Source organism: Myxocyprinus asiaticus, chromosome 21 (genome assembly GCF_019703515.2).
Source record: "Myxocyprinus asiaticus isolate MX2 ecotype Aquarium Trade chromosome 21, UBuf_Myxa_2, whole genome shotgun sequence".
In the NCBI taxonomy this organism is placed as follows: Eukaryota; Metazoa; Chordata; class Actinopteri; order Cypriniformes; family Catostomidae; genus Myxocyprinus; species Myxocyprinus asiaticus.
In genome coordinates this window covers 7267930-7288652 of record NC_059364.1, presented here as the reverse complement: position 1 = coordinate 7288652, position 20723 = coordinate 7267930, and the positions used below count along the sequence as shown (strand labels likewise).

The window sequence follows — 20723 nt, the reverse complement described above, 5'->3', positions numbered from 1 at the left end:
AGCCAGTTCTTTTTTATTAATCAGTAAAAAGACTCAAAAAAGAGTCACAGAGAACATTAACTGATTTAACATTTAATCGCAAGTCACGTTTCAGTCATTTCCAACTTGAAATACACAAAGAACTATTACTGTCTTATGTTGTAAAGGTTCAAGAGGCGAAGATCAGTGTAATTACTGACTGGTTTTTCATATGACATCATGTAGTAAAAGATACACATTGATAGGATCAATTATTTGGGGCTTTCTCAAAAGTACTAAGATTCATAATGGAATAGTAAAGAAAAAGCAGAGTATAACTAGAACCAGAATAGTTAACTTTCCTACGATTCCCATCCCTATTTGTGGCAAATGGTCATGAGTTTAAGGCCTCTCGTGATCCACGTTCACCTTCACTACTAAAAATTTGAAATTCAATATCTATTGAAATTTTTTTCTGCTAAGTAGAGACTATTGGTTGTTTGATTGAGATTGTTAACATTCAGGCAGTGAGATCTGAATCTACCTACAAATGGCTATAATGACTTTAAAGGGGTCATATCATGAGGAAGACCATTTATTGAAACTAAGCTAAAAAATACAGCTTGTGCCTTACTTTCTGGTGTTAGACAGATGAATACAAAAATGAGCTTGCTAACAAATGCAGCAGTGCTGTATCTCATCACACAAATAAAAAAGGGGGCTTTTACAGAAGTCTAAAAGGCACAGAGACAAAAAAAAAAACAGCTTGTTTAGTTCAAAGGGTCAGAGAGAGGGTGGGAAATGTCATGTAAAACTCAATTACGACTGGTTTTTAGTGCAAAAAACTTTGCTAATATTCTAAGTGGACTTTAGGGAAAGATTAAATAATAAATGTATGATTTGGCCCCTTTAAATGTGCATAATTATATGATGGGACATAATACTTAAAGTTTGTGAGTGCTTGTGGAACAGTACTAGGGAATCATTTATATAACACTAAATCAACAAGTTTCAATGTAATCTTTATTTATAATTTTTTTTTTTTAATATAACATAATTAAGTAAAAGTAATTCTAAGTATAGCAGAAACTGTGCAAATCTGCAAACTTGAATATTTTATATTATTGAGAACTATGGATAAAAGCTCATTAGGTAAATATAGACGATTTAATGATGTTTGATTGGTTGATAAATGTCTATAGTGTAATGAGCTCAGTTGAGAAGACTTCAAACGGTACTTACATGTTTACATTGAGGTGGTGTTAAATGGCACACAAGCAGATATTAATGAGGTGGATGGACTCACATTTTCCATATAAAAACAAACAAACAAAAACATATAATTATGGCTAAATGACATACAAACATAAATAGTCATGGGGTAAAATTCAAAATTCTTCATTTAAAATTTCATGTCAAAATAACACTGTTGACCAGTTTACCATTGTTAAGATATACCTATTTTTGTCTCTTATTTGTCATACAATAACAACAGTTTAAAGGTGAAGTGTGTAATTTCTGTGCCACTCATATTCATGTTCACCAAAAGGAATTGCAAAATGTTGCCTATCTCGGGCTGGTCGGCATGCTCAAACAGAGTAATGCTTTGATAGCACCACAGAGTCAGTGTTTATGCTTTTTGAGAATCAACCTAAAATGTCTTATTTGTAGTTGACTCTGCATATTAGGCTGAGAGAGGAGTATTCAAACTTCGGAAAAAAAAAATACACAATTCACCTTTAAGAATAGAAATGCCCTGCTGTTGTGAGCCAGCCTTTATCTTCACAGGCCACATTAAAAAGAACATGCAGCATTTGCATTCTTTAATAAAAAAATAAAAAATTCTTCCATTTTTGTTAAATGTTGCTTGTGCATTCTTTATGTCATTGTAAATATCATGCATATGCTGAATATTGACGTACAACACTGAACAGAACAGCTAGTTCTAGACACAAGTGGTTTAATGTTTGCAATGATAAAACAATATTTGCAGGGTCATTTTAAAATTCGATTACAAAAACTGTATGCTTTTTAGAAAATATTGGCAAGCATTTAAGGACTCAAGCAAATACAATCTTCACAATGCAACCATTTAGAACATAATAACAATCAACAGGCATGTGTCAAAATCTACTTTAAAATCTTTAATGTAAAAATTAATGCGTTGACTTGAAGGATTCTGAATGACTGTACCATGCTGTTTGTAGATCGGTGGTTTTCTGTAGATGTTCAGCCCTTGATCTAAAAGAAAAGAAAATACAGATTTGAAGTTGCACTGAGAGAGAAGGTCCTTCATTTTAAAATACAGATTTTTTAATATTTAACCCATAAACAGAGAAACACAATTAAAAACACATATAAAATGTGGTTGCCAGTGTGTTGCTACTGTATGTGGTTTCTAAAGTTTTCTGGGTGTTTTCGCAGGCCATATGGATGTTAAGCCATTCTGGGTGGTTGCTAGGTGCTTTATGATGACTACAATATACTACAATATTTCAGGGCAGAGAGACGAAGAGAAAAGACAAGCAGACATAGAAATAGCTTTGTATTGTAAGACTGTTTTTTGATATATTTATTATCCTGTTATTGATCTGAAACTGCTTAAAAGGGTGTGATTTTTCAATCAGTGAGACTTTTTGACATTTAAACAGTATATTTAAAATGTTTATATATATATATATATATATATATATATATATATATATATATATATATATATATATATATATATATATATAATGTACGTAAAATATAATAAAAAATCAAGTTTAAAATAATTATGGCAAGTTTTCCTTTAAATCAACACAATCATTTTCATTTAAAGGCACCAACATATATGCATAGTAATAAAGAGTAATAGAATTTTATTAATTAATATATATATATATATATATATATATATATATATATATATATATATATATATATTTTTTTTTTTTTTTTTTTTTACTAAACATTTTAGTAGCCAACATAAAAACATTTCTGAGTGATGACGCAAATGAATAGTTGAATCAGAATTTGGAATCGATTCATTGAAATGAACAGTGTCAACTGATTGCAACTGAAGTTTAACAAGACAAGGAGGCATTGTGGTGTTATGAAACAGATTTAAGGAAACGTATTCACTATGTTATTTAATTTTATATCGGCAGCAAAATAATCTTGAATAAATACTAATTATTCGATATATCCCTCAAGCCACAGTTAAAATGCTTTAGGGAAGATTTAAGACATGATTTGGACACTGGGGGAGAAGCGTGGTGTCAGATCAGCAAAACTGTAATCTATGTATGAGAGAAAAAGACAGATTTATATTATATAATTAAATATTAATTTCAGCCTTTTAAATACACAGACTGATGGCCTGTATCAAACTTTAGATTTGATTTGACTGTGAGAATAGCTCACCAGGTCTGTGGAAGTGCTGAGGCGAGCGTGAAAGGGTGGGTGTGTAATTTTGGCGGCTGTAAATGGGTGAGACAATGGACCCTTGACTCGTAGACCTCTGGAGGATTCGTTCCCTCATGTCATAATAGCCCTGAAGAAACACAGGAAACATCTGGTGTTACAAAAAAATGGTACCATGCAATATCACCTTACATTGAATTGTTACATGTCAAGTTATCTCTGATATTTGAAAATATCATGAATAAATATTCTCCACTTGCAATACTAACTATGCTACTCGCAGGGTCGGGAGGGTTACTTTTACAGTGTATTTAACTACAGAGTGCAGAATTGCTGTAAAATGTAGGTTTTTTTAATGTATTGAGTTAGATGACTCAAGGTCAGTAACTTAAACTAAATACTATGGATTATTTCATCAGCACTGGCAGATTTGACAATAAACAAGAGAAAAAAAAATCTGCCTGTAGTAAGACTAAATACACTTATATTAAAAATATGCTCTCTGAAGTAAAAAAGCCGAAATACCTGATGCTGTGTTGCTTCTCAAGTTAATGTATCTTGTTTTAAGGAGTTTTAGATATTTTTACAGGAAAACATTACAAAAAAAAATTCATTAAGAATAAGATTTTTGCAGTACATCTTTTCCCTAATATAAAACATGAAACTTCTGTCATGTATTTCCCTGTTTTTGTCTAGACTTTTATGTTGAAATTCTTGTTTAGTTCCCCGTTCCTGTTTCCTGTGTTAGTTTTGTAATCCTTTGTAGTTTTATTTCATGATTGGTTCTCCCTGATTGTTTCCCCAGGTGTTCCTTGTTTCCCCTGGTTAGTTTGTCAGTCTTCACATGTTTTGTCATGTTCTGTGTCTGGTTCCCTGTGTTTTGTTTTCTTTATATTCTGAATTACTTTGTTTACTAAAGCTGCACTTAGATCCTCATCTCTCGCCTGCCTCGTTACATCTTCTTAATGTATATATATATAGAATTGCGGCTATACAGTAGTAACTTGTGCATGTATGGGCTGGTAATAGCATTTTAGCTTAGCATAAAGCTAAATGTCAATATGACAATTTACACAAGGTTAATTATTTCTGCTGCTCCAAACTTCAACCCCCCCACATCTTTGTCTGATTGTTTGTGGATTATATTCATAGAATGAGGCAGAACATATATATTTGTAGCTTTCTATATGATGCTAAAGGCTACACTGGTTAGCATTTCTCATATAAACATCCTTTATTCTTGTAAAAATACTCAAATCACATTAAAAAAACTTTATAAGCCATATGTCGTAATATTCATATTTTTATTGGATTCATGTTTCATCTGTCAATGCGTTCCTTACTCTTTCCTTTTAAGCTGTAGAAACATGCTGTAGTTTCTCTGTAAAGTTCTTCAATGAGGCATGTGAAAGCAGACTATATCTGCTTGTATGAATGTAACGTATCATAAGAAAGTGTTTCACCGCTGTTCAAACGCTCTTATATTGCATAATTTATATGGATAAATGTTCTCCAACTGAATAGACTATATATTAAATGAAACAAATGACAATAAAATGCAAAGCAATAAATTCAGTGATTAAAATACTTTTTGAATGTAACTGTATTCTGATTACCAACTATTAAAATTGTAACTGTAATTGTTGTAATAGTGCATTCAGTCATTTTTTTGATAACTGCTAAACTTCCACTCCAAAATATATTTTAGCTTATATTTAAGATTTACACATTTCAATTTCATTACAAAATTCCATCAAATTGAACTTAGTAAACTTTAACTAAATTAAATTAAGAAAACTTGAATAAAAGTACGTTTTCTTACATTTCTTTAAAAGTGTACACTTTCACTAGTGGAATACATTAATCATGGCGGACTGCGAATAGCACATTTTTACGATGGCATTAATAACTGAGAACTTTTATTTTTGTGTGATGCTGCATCTATGCCTCTTGGTTTCAGCACAATGTTACAGAGTTCACCTTTAAACAGTAATACATTTTTAACAACTATAAATGCTTTTCACAAAGTCAATAATATTGTGGAAGACATTTTTGTTTTTTACTCTAAATTAGGGATGTGCACAGATAATCGATATTCGTTTAACTGTTCAACATGCCTGTATTCGAATACCAAAATCAATATCCGGAGATTCAACACGTGCAAGCTCTTCAACTCGACCCAAGCCTGATGGTACCCGACAAACCTGTCGGGTTACAGGCAGGGTTTGGGTCAGTTTTTCAAGTATAGGGGAGTTAGGGGCTGTTCACATGTGTTTTTGTCCATGTCTGCACTGTTTATCAATCGTTTTTCTCTGTAAACGTGCTGGATGTTTTCTTTGACCGTTGCACTGAATTTCACAAAAAAAAAAAATTCAGCATCTCACGCAGGATTGCAACATTGTTTTAGATACATATATAAATAAATAAATTATAAACGCATATTGAGACACCTGCATTCTGTTTCGTTTGTTCCACTGTGTCTAGCTTTTTTGGTGCAGGTGTCACAAAGATGTTCTGAAAAAGTTCAGGTTGCAAAGAGGACTTCATGTAACTTTTACACTGTTACACATAATTCCAGATTGTTTTTCACCTGGCAAAGTTGTTGTGCTTGATAAATGGTAAGCCAATGTTTTTATTTTTTATTTTTTATTTTTTTTCTGGTGTGCAGACAATAATTCCACAATTTAAATGCTAAACCATTTTAAAATCAAAGCTTCCCAAAGAGGCTAATAAACCGCAGCAGTGTCACTCTATGCACATAACGATACTAGCATTTGCCGTCTCACGAAAATGTGAACCTGCCCAGGTAGAGCACCTACCAGATTTGGCACTTAAATTACCTATTTTCTGTTGGGTAAGAATACTGTGTTTCAGGCAGTAACAGTTTGATTATTTTTGTTTAACTTTAAATGTGAGTGATTTTATCATTTGAAGATTTATGTATTGTGCTATTTAGGCTCATAGTTCACAATGCACTTTATTCCCTGCTTTCTGAGTAGTCTTTGACGTATACCCATTACAATAAATGTTCTTAACTCCCGAGTCCTGATGAAAACCTCTCATGGTAATCCAAATATTAGCCTACAAACAGATACCGTGCACATCCTTACTCTAAATCTGACTTACCTCAGCAGTCTGTGTGGGTGATCTGGTCTGAAACAACAGGAAAAAATGTTGAATTCACATTGACACTGGGACACTACTGAAAGGATATTTTTGATACACAAAACTAACTATGGGGGTGAATCTTATGAAATCTGTCAAGAACAAAGTCATATTTCAACCCAAAAGAAAAAGAAAAAATTATTAAATTATGTTTTGCTTGAAAAAATTGAGCAGAAAAGATATATATATATATATATATATATATATATATATATATATATATATATATAATTTAAATTGCTAAGTAATAGGCCTGTATCATGATTTGTTCTACTGCCTCCTTATGCCAATTTAAATAAAAACATTAATGTATTGCAGTAATCTTTTACAGTAATAGAATAAACTATTAATGCATACTGCCAATGATATAAGAATGTACAGCCTATCAATGCACAGGTGAAAGGTCATGTGACTAACTTACTCTGTCATCTGGCATGGGGGAACAGTCTCTCCTGGAGCTCTGCAGCTGTCAACACAACGGCATTATATTGTGTTAATAAAGTCCAGTTCTGTGTCCACAAAATGTGAGGGGAAATTACTGGTTTGGACTAATTTCAGTAAATAAATACCACTTTTGTATAAGCAGAAAAATGCAGAATATTAGTCAACATATTCATCTAACAGAAGAAGTGCCAGAGGTAGTCTGTGTCCAGAACCACAGTGCATTCAATGGCTCTGTTTCAAAACTTAGTGAGCTGCCTACTTAGGCACACTTTCAACACAGAGGCTGTTCCAAAGGTAGGCAGCGTAATTCTGCTGCTTTCTAAGATACCTTCTGTATACCAAATTCAAGGGAAGCATCACATTCATCCTTTGTGGAGAAGACACTCCTATAATGCACTGTGACAAGTGGGCAAAAAAATCCATTCAAGATGGCAGATGGCAGATATACTGAAGCACTGAAATTAAAATTCTTGTCCGAAACCGAAATCCAAACATTATTATTTGAATTTAGAATAATTGAACAAATTCTAGTTGTGATAGGATATCACATTACTCTTTTTAAATATAATTGTAATTTAATAATAATAATGATAATAAAGTTACATTATGCAATAATACAATTTGATTCATAATTTCTCAACTTTTAAACTTTTAAACATTCCAGGAAGAACTTTGAGCTGCGCTAAAAACAGTAGCGCTTAAGCCGTGCATGCTCGCTACGAGTGTGTCATCAACAGAGCAGCGCTCATTCACTGAAGTGCTTTGCACATGCAGATGATATATTAACTTATTAAACGCATCCTTTGCAATTCACAAAACTATTGCATGGCTTAAAGATACTTTGAATATAATGCACGAGTCATATTAACTACTTTAATGGTGCCTTTATGCTTCATTAATGTCATATTAGAGCTTGACAGTAATGGCTATGACACACAATAACACACATTATCAGACAACTACAAAACGCCCTTCATTAATGCGCTAATAACCAAGAGTGCGATCCCTTCACTTCTAGAGATTTTTCACCTATGTGCTTTATGTGCTATGTGCTTCATGTTTATTAGAGTAGCACATTGCTTAGCTTAGCAACATGCTAACGGCAGACTCTATTGAAATCGATTGTGAGTCGAGGCTCCTGTGCACTTCATGTGAGGAACACATTTTGTATGACACACCCATGATATTCTGCTTTCCAAATTAGTCACTTTTAAGGTTCCATGGTGGTTAGGATTTGGCCTTTGATTCCACAAACTGCTACTCTAAGTAGACAACGTACTTGGGTTTTGGAACAGAGCTTATATTTGACTCATTGTTACCTCTCCCACATTCTCTCTTTCATCTGCCTCATCCAGTGAGGTGGTGTAAAGTGGCTCGTAGTTGATTAAATCTGGACGCTCAATGTCATAAATGGCTTTGACCTTGGGAATGGCTGCTAAATCCCTGTAATCAAGGATTTCATTGTCTACTTTTGCCTAGTGAAAAACAAATATACACACAAACACAGACAAGGAGTTACATAGCTATCTACATGACAGCAGTGCAAATCTAAAATTCTCCAAATGCATTCTTCCAGGCCAAAGAGCATTTAAAAATGAGTAAACTAATAATTTTCAGATTTGATGGAAATTGAAAAATATTTTTTGATGGAATGTAACACACATAGTATTCTAGGTATGTTTTATAACATGAGACCATTTATAATCTCTCAAAACACAGCTGTGGATAGTTTACAGAGCATGTAGAGGTTTAAAACAGAAAATATGACAAATGTTACTTACAGTATATTACAACACTGCTGTCAGAATTCACATAGGCGGACAGGAAATCTATGTATCAGAACTATCTATCAGGACATCTATCATTCATACAACATTCTTAAAACAACTACTGGTCTACCGTGTGTCAAGTGTGTAATTTCTGCACCGCTAGTGTTATCAAATGGAATTATAAAAAATTTTGACTGTTTTCAATTAGGTTTCCCTCATTTTCCATCATTCTCTGGATTTGTAGATTAATCGGATTTAATAGCACATATATGTTTAGGTGGCTTTGGAAATTAAAGTTTATACATCTGTATATGTGTGGACATGTATTCACACGGTGGTGCACTTACATATATGGTGTGACCCGGTGAGCTAGGTATGCTTGAACCAGGTCTGGAACATATACTCTCGGACGATGAGCGTGTCGGCTGTGGAAAAAGCAGAGGTTTAGAACCAACATAATACAGTATATTCAACTCCAAGCATGAAACGAAATGACACTACAGGAACATATAAAACAAATACCATTCATTTGCAACAGTCGGATGGACACTACATTGTTGTGACTATTCAGTAAGAGTGATTATTGTTTGGTTTACCTTTGCAAAAAGATTTTTTTTTAGCTGTATTACTTAATTTTTGCTTCATTGCATGTCATTGGAGTCTAATATAGTTGTTTTCTGAATTTGAATATTAAGTAAAATACATTGATACATCTTTTGACTGCTTGCTCAATCTCTTGAAGAATCTCAAATGAGATACATTACGTTATATGAAGATACTCATGGTGTACTAGCACAGAGGTTAGCCAATCATGGCCCAGAAATTGGGTAAGTTAGCTGATCAATTCTGTGACTTAGCAATTGAGTGACATCATAAAAGTTTAAGTGCAAGGAATCCACAACAAATCTGAAATCAATGCAATGTTAATACATAATAAACACATAAATATAAATCCCATTTGCACCTGAATCTACCAATGTTCTAAAACAAAAACATAACTTTGAGCTGTGAACCATGACATATATTATGAAGGGGACACAAGACTGATGACAGAATCCTTGAACCAAACCTAAAAACAAATGTTTACTTATGGAATCATTCATTTGCCTCTTACAAAATGAATGACGCTCATCAATGAGGATTTCATGTTTCAAACAACTGGACATGCTTGAGGATTGAAATGTACATGTGTCTGAAATTACATAGCACACAAGGCTTGATTTGAGGCCTATGTGGTAAAAGCACAATCATAATACAAAGCGTAGCCGGAATGACATGCCAGTCAGGGTTTCCTTTAATTACACTGAAAACTAACTAATTAACTTACAAATCAACTAACGAACTGCGTCACTAACAGAAATGATAACAATAATAAGTCGTACTGTAAATGTCCACTGACAATCGCAAAAATGGACAGGTGACCAGTGTTGGGGAGTAACTTCAAATTGCAATGCTACTTAATAATAGTCTAGTGTTTTCTTAAAAGTCTAGCTATTCATTCAGAAAGCAACCTTTTTGTCTCATTTGTTGGAAAGAGTAATTAATTTCTTAAAAAAAATTATTATAATAAATTCACTAGAACCTGTGCACCATCTTAGGACTTTTTGACGCATGCACACAGCGCTATATGGCACTAGGAAGTGTAATCAAGCTTGAAATCATGATCACCAAGGAGACTGCAGATGTCATGATTTATAGTAAAAAAGGACTTATATTTTGGTCTATTCTCAACCAAAACCGAAGGCATTGATTAAAACACTGGAGTCATATGGATTACTTTTATGCTGTTTTTAAGTGCTTTTTGGAGTTTCAAAATTTTGGTCACCATTCACTTGCATTGTATGGACCTACAGAGCTGAGATATTCTTCCAAAAATCTTCATTTGTGTTCTGCAGAAGAAAGAAAGTCATACACATCTGGGATGGCATGAGGGTGAGTAAATGATAAGAGAATATTTATTTCTGAGTGAACTATTCCTTTAAGTAGCTTCAGTGTAATAACTTAGTAGCTTGTACTGTACTGTAGCTAACTAATTTTTCAAAAGAGTAGCTGACTATAGTTTAACTAATTCTCGGTAACGTGTTACTTTGTCAAGCTAAGTTTCAAAGTAACTTTCCCAAACACTTTGAGTGACAGTACACAATTGACCTCAATGACTCAATCTATGATTACACTGCTATCTGTAGCACCACTTTCTATGAGATGAAATAAACCAGATGTTGATGTTTATGGCTAAAACGGGGTCTGAGCACTGCAGTATCCGGTCAGTGAGGGAGTGCTGCAGCCTGCCACCTTCAGGGGGCAGCACATGGTCATGTGATGCCATGGTGCAGCTAACAGCGAGTACAGTACCTGCCTTTCTGATTTGCTGAGGAGTGCTAGAGATGCAGGCAATAGCTGTGGAGGAAGACACAGGGGTTTGGTTGGACATCAAGCAAGATTCGGAATCACCTATTCTATAGCAGGTGTTCCCGGACAATTTACAACTTTCTTTGAGTGACAGGTCTACTAAAAACCAGTGTGAAGGGCTGCATTGTTCACAAAGAGATAATATCGGTTTACTTTCACGAAAGAGTCAGAATCCAGCACAGACAAACATAGTGACAGCAACAACACAGGACAAACATTAAAACACTGGACATGTAATGAGTTGGATAAGAAGATCTTACCCTCTGTCTCTCTTCGCCTTTAGGTGAATGTTTACAGCTTGGATGCCAAACAGTTGATCCTGTATAAGCAAATGAAACAGATGGTAAAATAAATAAATTAATAAATAAGCTAATTCAAGCCAAGGTAAAATGCACTTTTGGGGTGAAGTTAGGAAATTGGGACACTTTTTGACAAATCGCAAACAACAGAATAAAAATGTCAATGCACACACACACACACACACACACACACACACAAAATATATATATATATATATATATATATATATATATATATATTATTAAGTCAGGTCTCTTCAATCATTCTATGTTGACAATATGTAACAACAACAAAAAAAATTGCTTTCAAGTCCCAAGAGGCATTTAAATGTCACTGGTCCCCCTCCGTGCCAAAATGTGTTCTGCTACAATGAGCAAGTGAAACTGGACAGCAAAAACTTTTTGTTATTTTAAACAAAGGAACATCTGCTCTTTTAATTTATCTCACATTACATTAGTTGGAATATCAAACATTTGGAACAATACTGTACAACAAGAAAATATTTTTGTTCGAAGTAGGCCAGCAAGTCCAAAGCCTTTTTCCAAAAATTAAATTATTAGATTATTTTGCAAATATTGTTTTTTTTAAAGAGCCCATCAAGATAGAATTCATGATATGTTACTTTTAATGGTTCATACACATGTATTTCTCCCCTTTAGCCTATGTAGAAGAAATGTATCTATGCATTATTTGTTTGTTTGTTTTTAATGCCATGCCAGCTTCTATGGCTATTTTCTGGGCAAAATCCAGTTTAAAATATAATAATAGGTAAAACAACTAAAAGCCTATATAAAATGTTTAAAATCAGTTTTTAATATAAACTCTAAAACTGCTGGACAGACTTTTATCTCGCAGCAAACTTTTCGGTACTACATTTCAAGTACTGTTGTTGCAAAAGTCTAAAATTATTTAACATTTCAAAAAAGTTAAAAATTACACTGCTAAATTATCTGGCCCATTTTACTGAATTTCTCCAACTATTTAAAACAGATCATGCTACTTAGACCAGGTCTGTTAAACATTTCTTTATAAAAAAAAATAAATAAAAAAAAAGTTGGGTTAAAATTGTCTGAACATATAACGTTAGTAAAATTACACACGTTCTAAGCACCCTCCTGGAAAATAAGTATACATTTTCTGTTTACTGCAATGTGTATGTTGCTGTCAGTTAAAGTCTCAGACTCACCTTGCAGGAACATCTCCTCTCCTTCAGTAAACATCTGATTACATCTGCTACAACGAGCACAGCTGGGGTGGTAGTGCTTGTCTCCTGCCTGTAGAACGAACACACACACACACACACACACACACACACACACACACACACACAGAAAGTCAGCTGATCAGATAAACATTTGTACACCACAACTACTTAATAGGTTCATTTAAAAACTGTTGGTTCAAAGTTATATCATGTATGACGACAAATATTTTATTCAAATGACCACAACGACTGAGCTTATCAAATATAATACAGAAATGTTCTGTGTTCACAGTCTCTTCAGAGAGAAAAAATCATCGGACAACTCCAGAGAGCTATTCTGCAATTACATCAGTCCCACAACATTCTCTTGTCCGCAAGCAGAAAAGTCTAAATGATGTCACTTCCTCACTCCAAAGGCTCTAACTAACTAGACTGAATGAGCATACCAGAGTATCATGTATCAGAGTATCATATATTACATTAAAAACTTAAATGAACAAACGTGACCCTTCACTTCCACCCTTTGGAAATGTATAGACATTTTATAATTAAAAAAGGAACCCAGCACACACTCAGATACGCTCTCTCACATACACACGCACTGTACTCACTCTGCATATACAAATGTTCAGTCTTACTGCACATCAGGCCTTGTGTAGTATCCTGTGACCTTAATCTACACAAAGTTCTTGGAGTCCATTGTACTTCAGAGCAGCTATACACAAATACATCCTATCATAACAAACAGGAAAGGCTTAAAGTGGCAACTCTCTCTCTCGTACAGCCAATCAGGTTCAATTAGCTGGATTAAACTTTCTGTACTGCGTCCTGTTGCAATACTGCAGAGTCTGTTGCGAAACTCTTGTTAAGCGATCAGATTTTTGTAACATGTATACGTTTGGTTTTGGGACATAGCATGATAATAATGTAGGGTTAGGGTTAGGTATGCTGGACAAGTAAATAATATCTATAACAGGGGTTCTCAATTGGTGGGTCAGCAGGCAAAACAATAACATAATTGTGCATAGTTAGGATCGCAAAATTTTAGGGTTTATATAAGGAGAAAATGCTTCATAGGCTGTGCGTCCAATCAAATGTTACATTATTTTGGCCCAAATTCCTCTGTTATCTGTTAGAAGCTATAGCCAAATTAGGCAGAGGCCAACATGGACAGGTTGTATGACATGCACTCATCCTCAAAAACCATGAACAAAATGACGAAATATGACCCAGACTACATTACATACAGGTTAACTTGCAACTAGGATAAACAATTGAATTTGAACTTTTGTACAATATAAGCAGTTTTGGTCCTGTGATTGGCCACCACTTGATGAAATTCACAATTTTCTTTCCTGTGTTGACAAATTTCCTATTAAAACAGGAAGTTAGACATATCGAAGGGCTTATATTTTCTTTTCTTTTTTTAAATAGCAAATAGCCTTTAGTTTACATCACAAAAAAACAAGCAAAACATTTTTCTGATTTGTGTCACCAGCCCAGAACCTTACAACTGGGCATCTGTTACAGCAGTGTGTCTCTGTGTTTGTTTCTATACCTCCAGTACTTTCCCAGTGATGAATTGCTGACACGCCTCACACTGCACACCAAACAGGACCTGATAATCTTTCTCACAGTAGGGGGTGCCGTCTCTGTGCACATACACATAACAAGTAACTAAATCAGTGCTGCAGAGAAAGAACTGGATACTGGATAGTACTGAACAATGTATTAAATTTAAATTCTTCAGTGATTTGTCTTGCCAAAATTCTACCAATTTGACATTAACCAAATATCTAATTGATTGTGATGGCATAATAGCAAAGTTCAAGTCAGTGTAACTTATGTACAATGTAGAAAAGTCAAAAAGCACATGTACATGGTGGTACATGGCTCTGCCTACATAGGCAGCTGTTTTCTAAGAAAGCACCTTAACTGTCAAGGAACCTATTAAGTAACTGGTTTGGAATGCAAATTCCATAGTAGACTTGACTAAGTCGATTTCAGTAGTGTGGCAATAGCATGTATCTAAGCTAACAACTGAATACCAATAAGCATCAAAATTATGAATGTGTATATGTGTGTATGTCTTACTTGCTGATGTATTCTCCAGTCAGAACTTTGGCACAGGATTTACATTTAAAACAGCCCAAATGCCACTGACTCTCTAGAGCCAAAAGAGCCTGACCATTCTTAATATCTCTGCCACAGCCCGCACAACCTGACAAACACACACGCACACACACACACACACACACAAAAGAGAAAATACAAGTAAAACAGATTTGTCATTCTGAAATACTCCCTTGATGCCTTCATTAAAAAACATCTTCACATGCAGCACAAAACATATAAATGTAAGTTTAACATCACACACTAAAATTTTCAGTAGACAGAAAACTAAATCTAGGACCTTTATATGGCTTTAAATACAGAGCATGCCAAGTCTATCCCTCACAGCAAACAAAACCTAAATATGTTTCTCTGAATAAGGTCAATACAAAAAAGCAACAACAGCAACAACAAAAAATGTCCTATAATATCCTTCAAAAAGCAAAATGACTTCTTAATCCTTCTGTATTATTATTTTGGGGTGAAATATTACTCTGACATGTTCTTGACAGGTTTCATAAGATTCAACCACACAGTAGTTTAGATGTATGTTGCTGTAGTATAATAAGTGTTTTGCACTCACTGCTGGGTCCTGTGACATCTTTGGTGGGTCCAGGAGACATTGGCTCTGCACAGTATTGACACAGACAGTCTTTACCATTGAACGTCACTCTGTCTCCTGCAGGAAACGGCCTCCTGTAGGTCATACAAAAAAACAAAAACAAGCCCCTTTAAAATCCTCCTTAGACTCACCATAAACCACAGTGTCAATTACTGTGCAATGGCCAGTCTGTGTGTGTCTGAGAGTTTCTCTTACTTGCAGACTGTGCACACAAAGCACGCTGGATGGTAGGTCTTTCCGAGTGCGTTCACCACCTCTCCCTCCACAAACTCTCCACAGATGTTACAACGGGTGCCATGGATACGCTGGTAGTCCAGAGTGCACAGGTATTCTCCATTTTTCATGAAGAATCCACCCTGTGCCAGATCGCAGCCACATACTGCAGCAAAGCACACAAATCAATACTGGTTCTCTAAGGTAGTGCATTAATACGACTGATATTGGAGTGGGTAGTATGACCATAATCTTATATCACAGTATGAGTATTTTATGTCAAGGTAATGGTACATGCTCAATATATGACAATCTTTAATTTGTGTGATATGAGCAATATTACTGTCCTGAATTTAAAACAGATTTGGTCATGATGTTCACCACTGTGACATAATTGTTCCCATTGACTGGTGGGTTCTAAGGCAACAATTTACATCTATAACATTTCTGCATCATTACACCCACCTGTATAATGTGTTTTGGGCACAGCGTTTAATAATGTTTATAATATTAAAAATGTTTGATGCTTGCCCGGATTCAAAGCCCACGGCACGTGTCTGTGGTACAGTATACATCACGATATAGGTATGTTTGTTGAAAATTCAATAAAAAATGGTTTATACACTGAAAAAAGGGAAAGCAGCTCTATTGAAAATATTAAACCAGTACAATTGAAATCAACGTAATACATTTATGTTTGAGATGAGAACATAATTGTATTGTGTAAAGTCCAAGTGATATTCAATAGTCATCAAAAAGTGATATGATCACATTGCTATAAATGTTCAAATGGATTCAGACTTCTAACGGATAGTGTTCACTCAACGTGATTTTAATTGCTTGCTCAATTAACTTATTTAAAAGGAGCTAATGCAACACAATCATCTAGCATTTGGTCTCATATTAATTTCATTGTGTACAATCATTATGTTCAATTAATCCAATTGTGAATAAAATATGTGCTATCAATGTATTGCAGCATCATACTTGTTATACAGAGCAAAATAATAATATATATATATATATATATATATATATATATATATATATATATATACATACACACACACACACACACACACACACATATATATATATATATATATATATATACACACACACACACACACACATATATATATATATATATATATATATATATACACACACACACACACACACACACAATTTTACATTTTAAATTTCAATAAGAAACAAGTTTTTGTCGCAACAATATGCAAGGTTCAATAGTTATTTGGACAGATCACATTTAAATTAGGTTAACTCAATTCCTTTAGGTTTTTGCTACACAAAGTATTTAAGTAGAGCCTACAATTTAATTTCTTATTGAAGGAAGTGTGTGTGTGTGTGTGTGTGTGTGTGTGTGTGTGTGTGTGTGTGTGTGTGTGTTTGTGTGTGTGCGTGTGTGTGTGGAACCAATGTCCACAATTGACTTAAGTTAAACCAACAATTTTTCACTCAATCTTTTCCACAATCTTCACTCTTCAACCGGCTAACTGTGCATTATCCTTTGCTTAACAAATAGAGCCTTTATTTAAAGTGTTACCAAAATATGTAACCCAATGTCATGAAGTTCATATATGCAGCTGTAAAAAAACACATTAATCTCAAAGGAATAACAGGTTAATTAGAGTAACTGCGAAAGAGAACACAACAATTCCTTGATGGCCATCATGGCATGGACATGACAGTTTCTCTTTTGAATAAATGTGGAAATTAGCACCGAATCATTTAATCTGATGCATAAATGAATAATTAATCGACTTGATAACATCCTTTGAAACTTTCCTTACAAACTGACTTTGATCTCTGAATGAGCCAGACACAAAAGATTTAATTATCTCTGTGATTTAGCTATTAAACTTTTATTAGTTTTAGTTAAGGTTTTGTTTTAATGCTTTCAGTTCATGCATTTAAGCAGTTTTAAAATCGTCAGAATTAACTAATATATATATATACTGTATAGTATATATATATATTATATATATAATATATATTATATATATAATATATATATATAATACATATATATATATATATAATATATATAATATATATATATAATACTGGTGAGACTATATATATATATATATATATATATATATATATATATATATATATATATATATATATATATATAAATCTGATCTCTCAATAAGAATGCATTTACTGAGAATTAAGGATTTTCTTCTTCTTCTGTTAAAATATTTTCTTCTATCCCAGCTACATAGGCTTACATACAGAGACAACCATATGTAAGCCAATTATAGACTGAATGTTGATTGAGCACTGAATGTTGACTGTAAATGGCGTAACATAATAATCTATTTGGCGGTGTATCTCTCTGGAATGACTAAGGTGATTATTATTACACAGACTTACAGTAAGAATTAAATAATCCTTGAGGGTGTCCAAAACAAAGTGGATTATTCTCAATGCTCTTACAGTAATGTTCCTCACACACTCCGATTAACTGCTTAGAGCACTACAGGCCATGTGGAGCATGTTTGCAAAAAACATTCATTGTTAGCTTGTGTATCTGGAATTCATAACCTAGACAGCATGTTACGGCATCATAGGCACTCCAAACGTGGCAGATGCTCCAAAAGCTAGGCAGCAACCATTTGCTGTCTATTAAGATACCTTGTTTTGGTCAAATTCAAATTCTCATACTTATGAGGTTCCAGAATTACTGAGGTTAGGATACTGCCTTAAAAGGCACCTGCCTATGTAGGCAGTAGACAGCAAGGCTGATCACTTCATTTTGGAACAGAGCCATTAACTGTTTATAACCTGTTTATAAATACTGGTGAGACTTTTTTTTCAGCTAAATCCCTAACCTAACATTGCCAAGTTCCGCTCTTTCTGTCTCTCTCCCTAAGATTATGTTTGAGTCTCTGTCTGATGTGTTAAAGGGCCAGTAAGGTCAAAGAGAATGGTATTAGCTCAGCCTTGTCTGAGGAATAAGGGACTGTTGGCATGGTACATTTTACATATAACAGGCATTACATAAAATATTAATTTTTGAAAGCATAATGAGTATAGTTACTTAAGTAATGCACATTATTTTTGTTTGTATTTATTTACTGACAAGTACAGCTGAAAACCCTTCCCTTCCCCATAACAAGGTATGTGAATTACATACTGCATGTGATTTTTTTCTGGTCGGACACGGTGACATGGCATGCCAAAGTTTTGCTTTTAACTGATGGTTGTATACAGAATATTGTGAATTAACTGATAAAATGCTTGCCTTGTGTGAAGGTAATGCAAAAGTAACACAAAAGTAAGTAACATGTTACTTACCAAAAACTAACAATGTAATGCAATTTTTTTGTAGGAATAACGTGATAATGCAACAAACGATTTGCTGAGAAACAACACAAAATTTATTAAAAAAAAAAAAAAAAAAGCAAAAATCGAGGTCACTGTGAGGTACTTACAATGGAAGAGAATGGGGCCAGTTTTTGGATGGTTTAAAGGCAGAAATGTGAAGCTTATAATTCTATAAAAGCACTTACATTATTACTTCTGTTAAAACTTGTGTATTATTTGAGCTCTAAAGTCGTTTTTAGGGTTTTAGGGTTTGTTGACATTACATCGTCCTGACAATTAAGTTGTAAAATTGGCTATAACTTTACCTAGAAAAGTTTAGTAAATGATACTATCACACTAAAATCATGTTAACACGTTTTGTTTAAGTTTTGTGGCTATACTTTTGAAACAGTGAGTATTTTAATGTTTATGGATTGGCCCAATTCACTTCCATTGTAAGTGCCTCACTGGAAGTCTAAATTAATGTTTTTGGTAATAAATATTATGCCTCAAATTCTGTCGATTGAGCTTACCTTGTATTGAACCAAGAATATTCATTTAACATAGTGCTTGCAGCTGTCTTTATCCTTCTATTTAATACACATATGCGGCAAACTTTATTGCGCACTTGCAGTTTTCCTGCTGCGATTATATAATAGAAGGAAGTAACTGTTTGTAGAGTGTAGTGTAGAGACAAGAAGCGTGATGGGAAAAAGTGGGAATCGAACCCAGGATGTCCGCTTGATAAAAACTCACCCACACTGTCTTTACACACTACGGCTGTCACAGTCTGTCTCCTAAGGACTCTTATTTTGAAGTTTTCCCCCGGACTCCATTTCCCAGGATTCACTGCCCTAATCACTCCTATCAGTTCATCATCATCTGCACCTGCCTTCTACTCCATCCTTTGTTTCTCAGTGTATAAATACCCTCTAGTTTTGTTAAGTCTTTGTCAGTCCTTGAAGTGCTACATTGTGAAGTGTTATATTGTGCTTCGGTTTTGATGTAAAGAGTTAGTATTTGTTCCACTCCAGTGATTACTATTGTTGAGCCTGTTGTTTGTTCCACTCCAACGATTGCTATTAAAGAATTTGAAGTATTTACTCCTGCGTCTCCTCTCTTCCACTCCAGACACCCAACGTTACAACGGCATTGCAGCAACACTTGGTGGTGCAGTTTGACGTAAATTTCTGTGTTTCCACCAGACTACTGGAGTGCAAATAGCCCTGCTGTGTGGCAGGTGTTATTTACACCTAGAGCAAATAGTCATTCCTTTAATATAATCAGAGAACTTCATCAATCTCAATTCTCGCTGCTAAGCTGCTGTTTGTTTTGCATTTCATTGCTTAAAACATGCTGGGTTTTTTTAGGCCTGTGATTGTCCAAAAAGCTCTAAATGTCTGGCCACTATATAAGGACGAAGCTCCTTCAACTAATTCATCTCAGATACACATGAATACACCTAATATTGCCATCATTAGCCACACATAAAATTTCTGTGTGCCACTTAGATTGGCAGTCTAATCACTGAGCAGATCTTACATCATTATGCTGCTGCCTCTGACTCTGGGTTAATTGGATCGCAGCTCAGGCATGTCAGGATTTACTTCTTAACGTACTGAAGGATTCTGTTATATGCAGGTCTTCATCACATGAGCCAAGTATTATCTACAAAATAGCCTGTGTAATCTTAAGTGTTTTCTTAACAGCAGATGGATTTGGTGGACTTACCAAACATTCACCATGACTACATCAGGTCACTATGTCACAGTGTCACAAATTA

The 20723-nt window shown here is 34.3% G+C and overlaps 1 protein-coding gene across 2 annotated transcripts in view; it reads right to left on the bottom strand.

Moving 5' to 3' along the window:
• Positions 1-20723, bottom strand: part of LOC127412197 (actin-binding LIM protein 1-like) — a 232954-nt gene that overhangs the window by 195836 nt on the left and 16395 nt on the right. For both annotated transcript variants that reach the window (XM_051648379.1, XM_051648378.1), the window contains exons 3-14: positions 15587-15770; positions 15353-15465; positions 14752-14878; positions 14216-14309; positions 12640-12727; positions 11414-11472; positions 9092-9169; positions 8295-8450; positions 6953-6997; positions 6493-6519; positions 3367-3496; positions 2152-2199 (exon numbers count right to left, since the gene is read on the bottom strand). In XM_051648379.1, the coding sequence (XP_051504339.1) occupies positions 2152-2199; positions 3367-3496; positions 6493-6519; positions 6953-6997; positions 8295-8450; positions 9092-9169; positions 11414-11472; positions 12640-12727; positions 14216-14309; positions 14752-14878; positions 15353-15465; positions 15587-15770 (1149 nt within the window). The remainder of the gene's footprint in view (positions 1-2151; positions 2200-3366; positions 3497-6492; positions 6520-6952; positions 6998-8294; positions 8451-9091; positions 9170-11413; positions 11473-12639; positions 12728-14215; positions 14310-14751; positions 14879-15352; positions 15466-15586; positions 15771-20723) is intronic.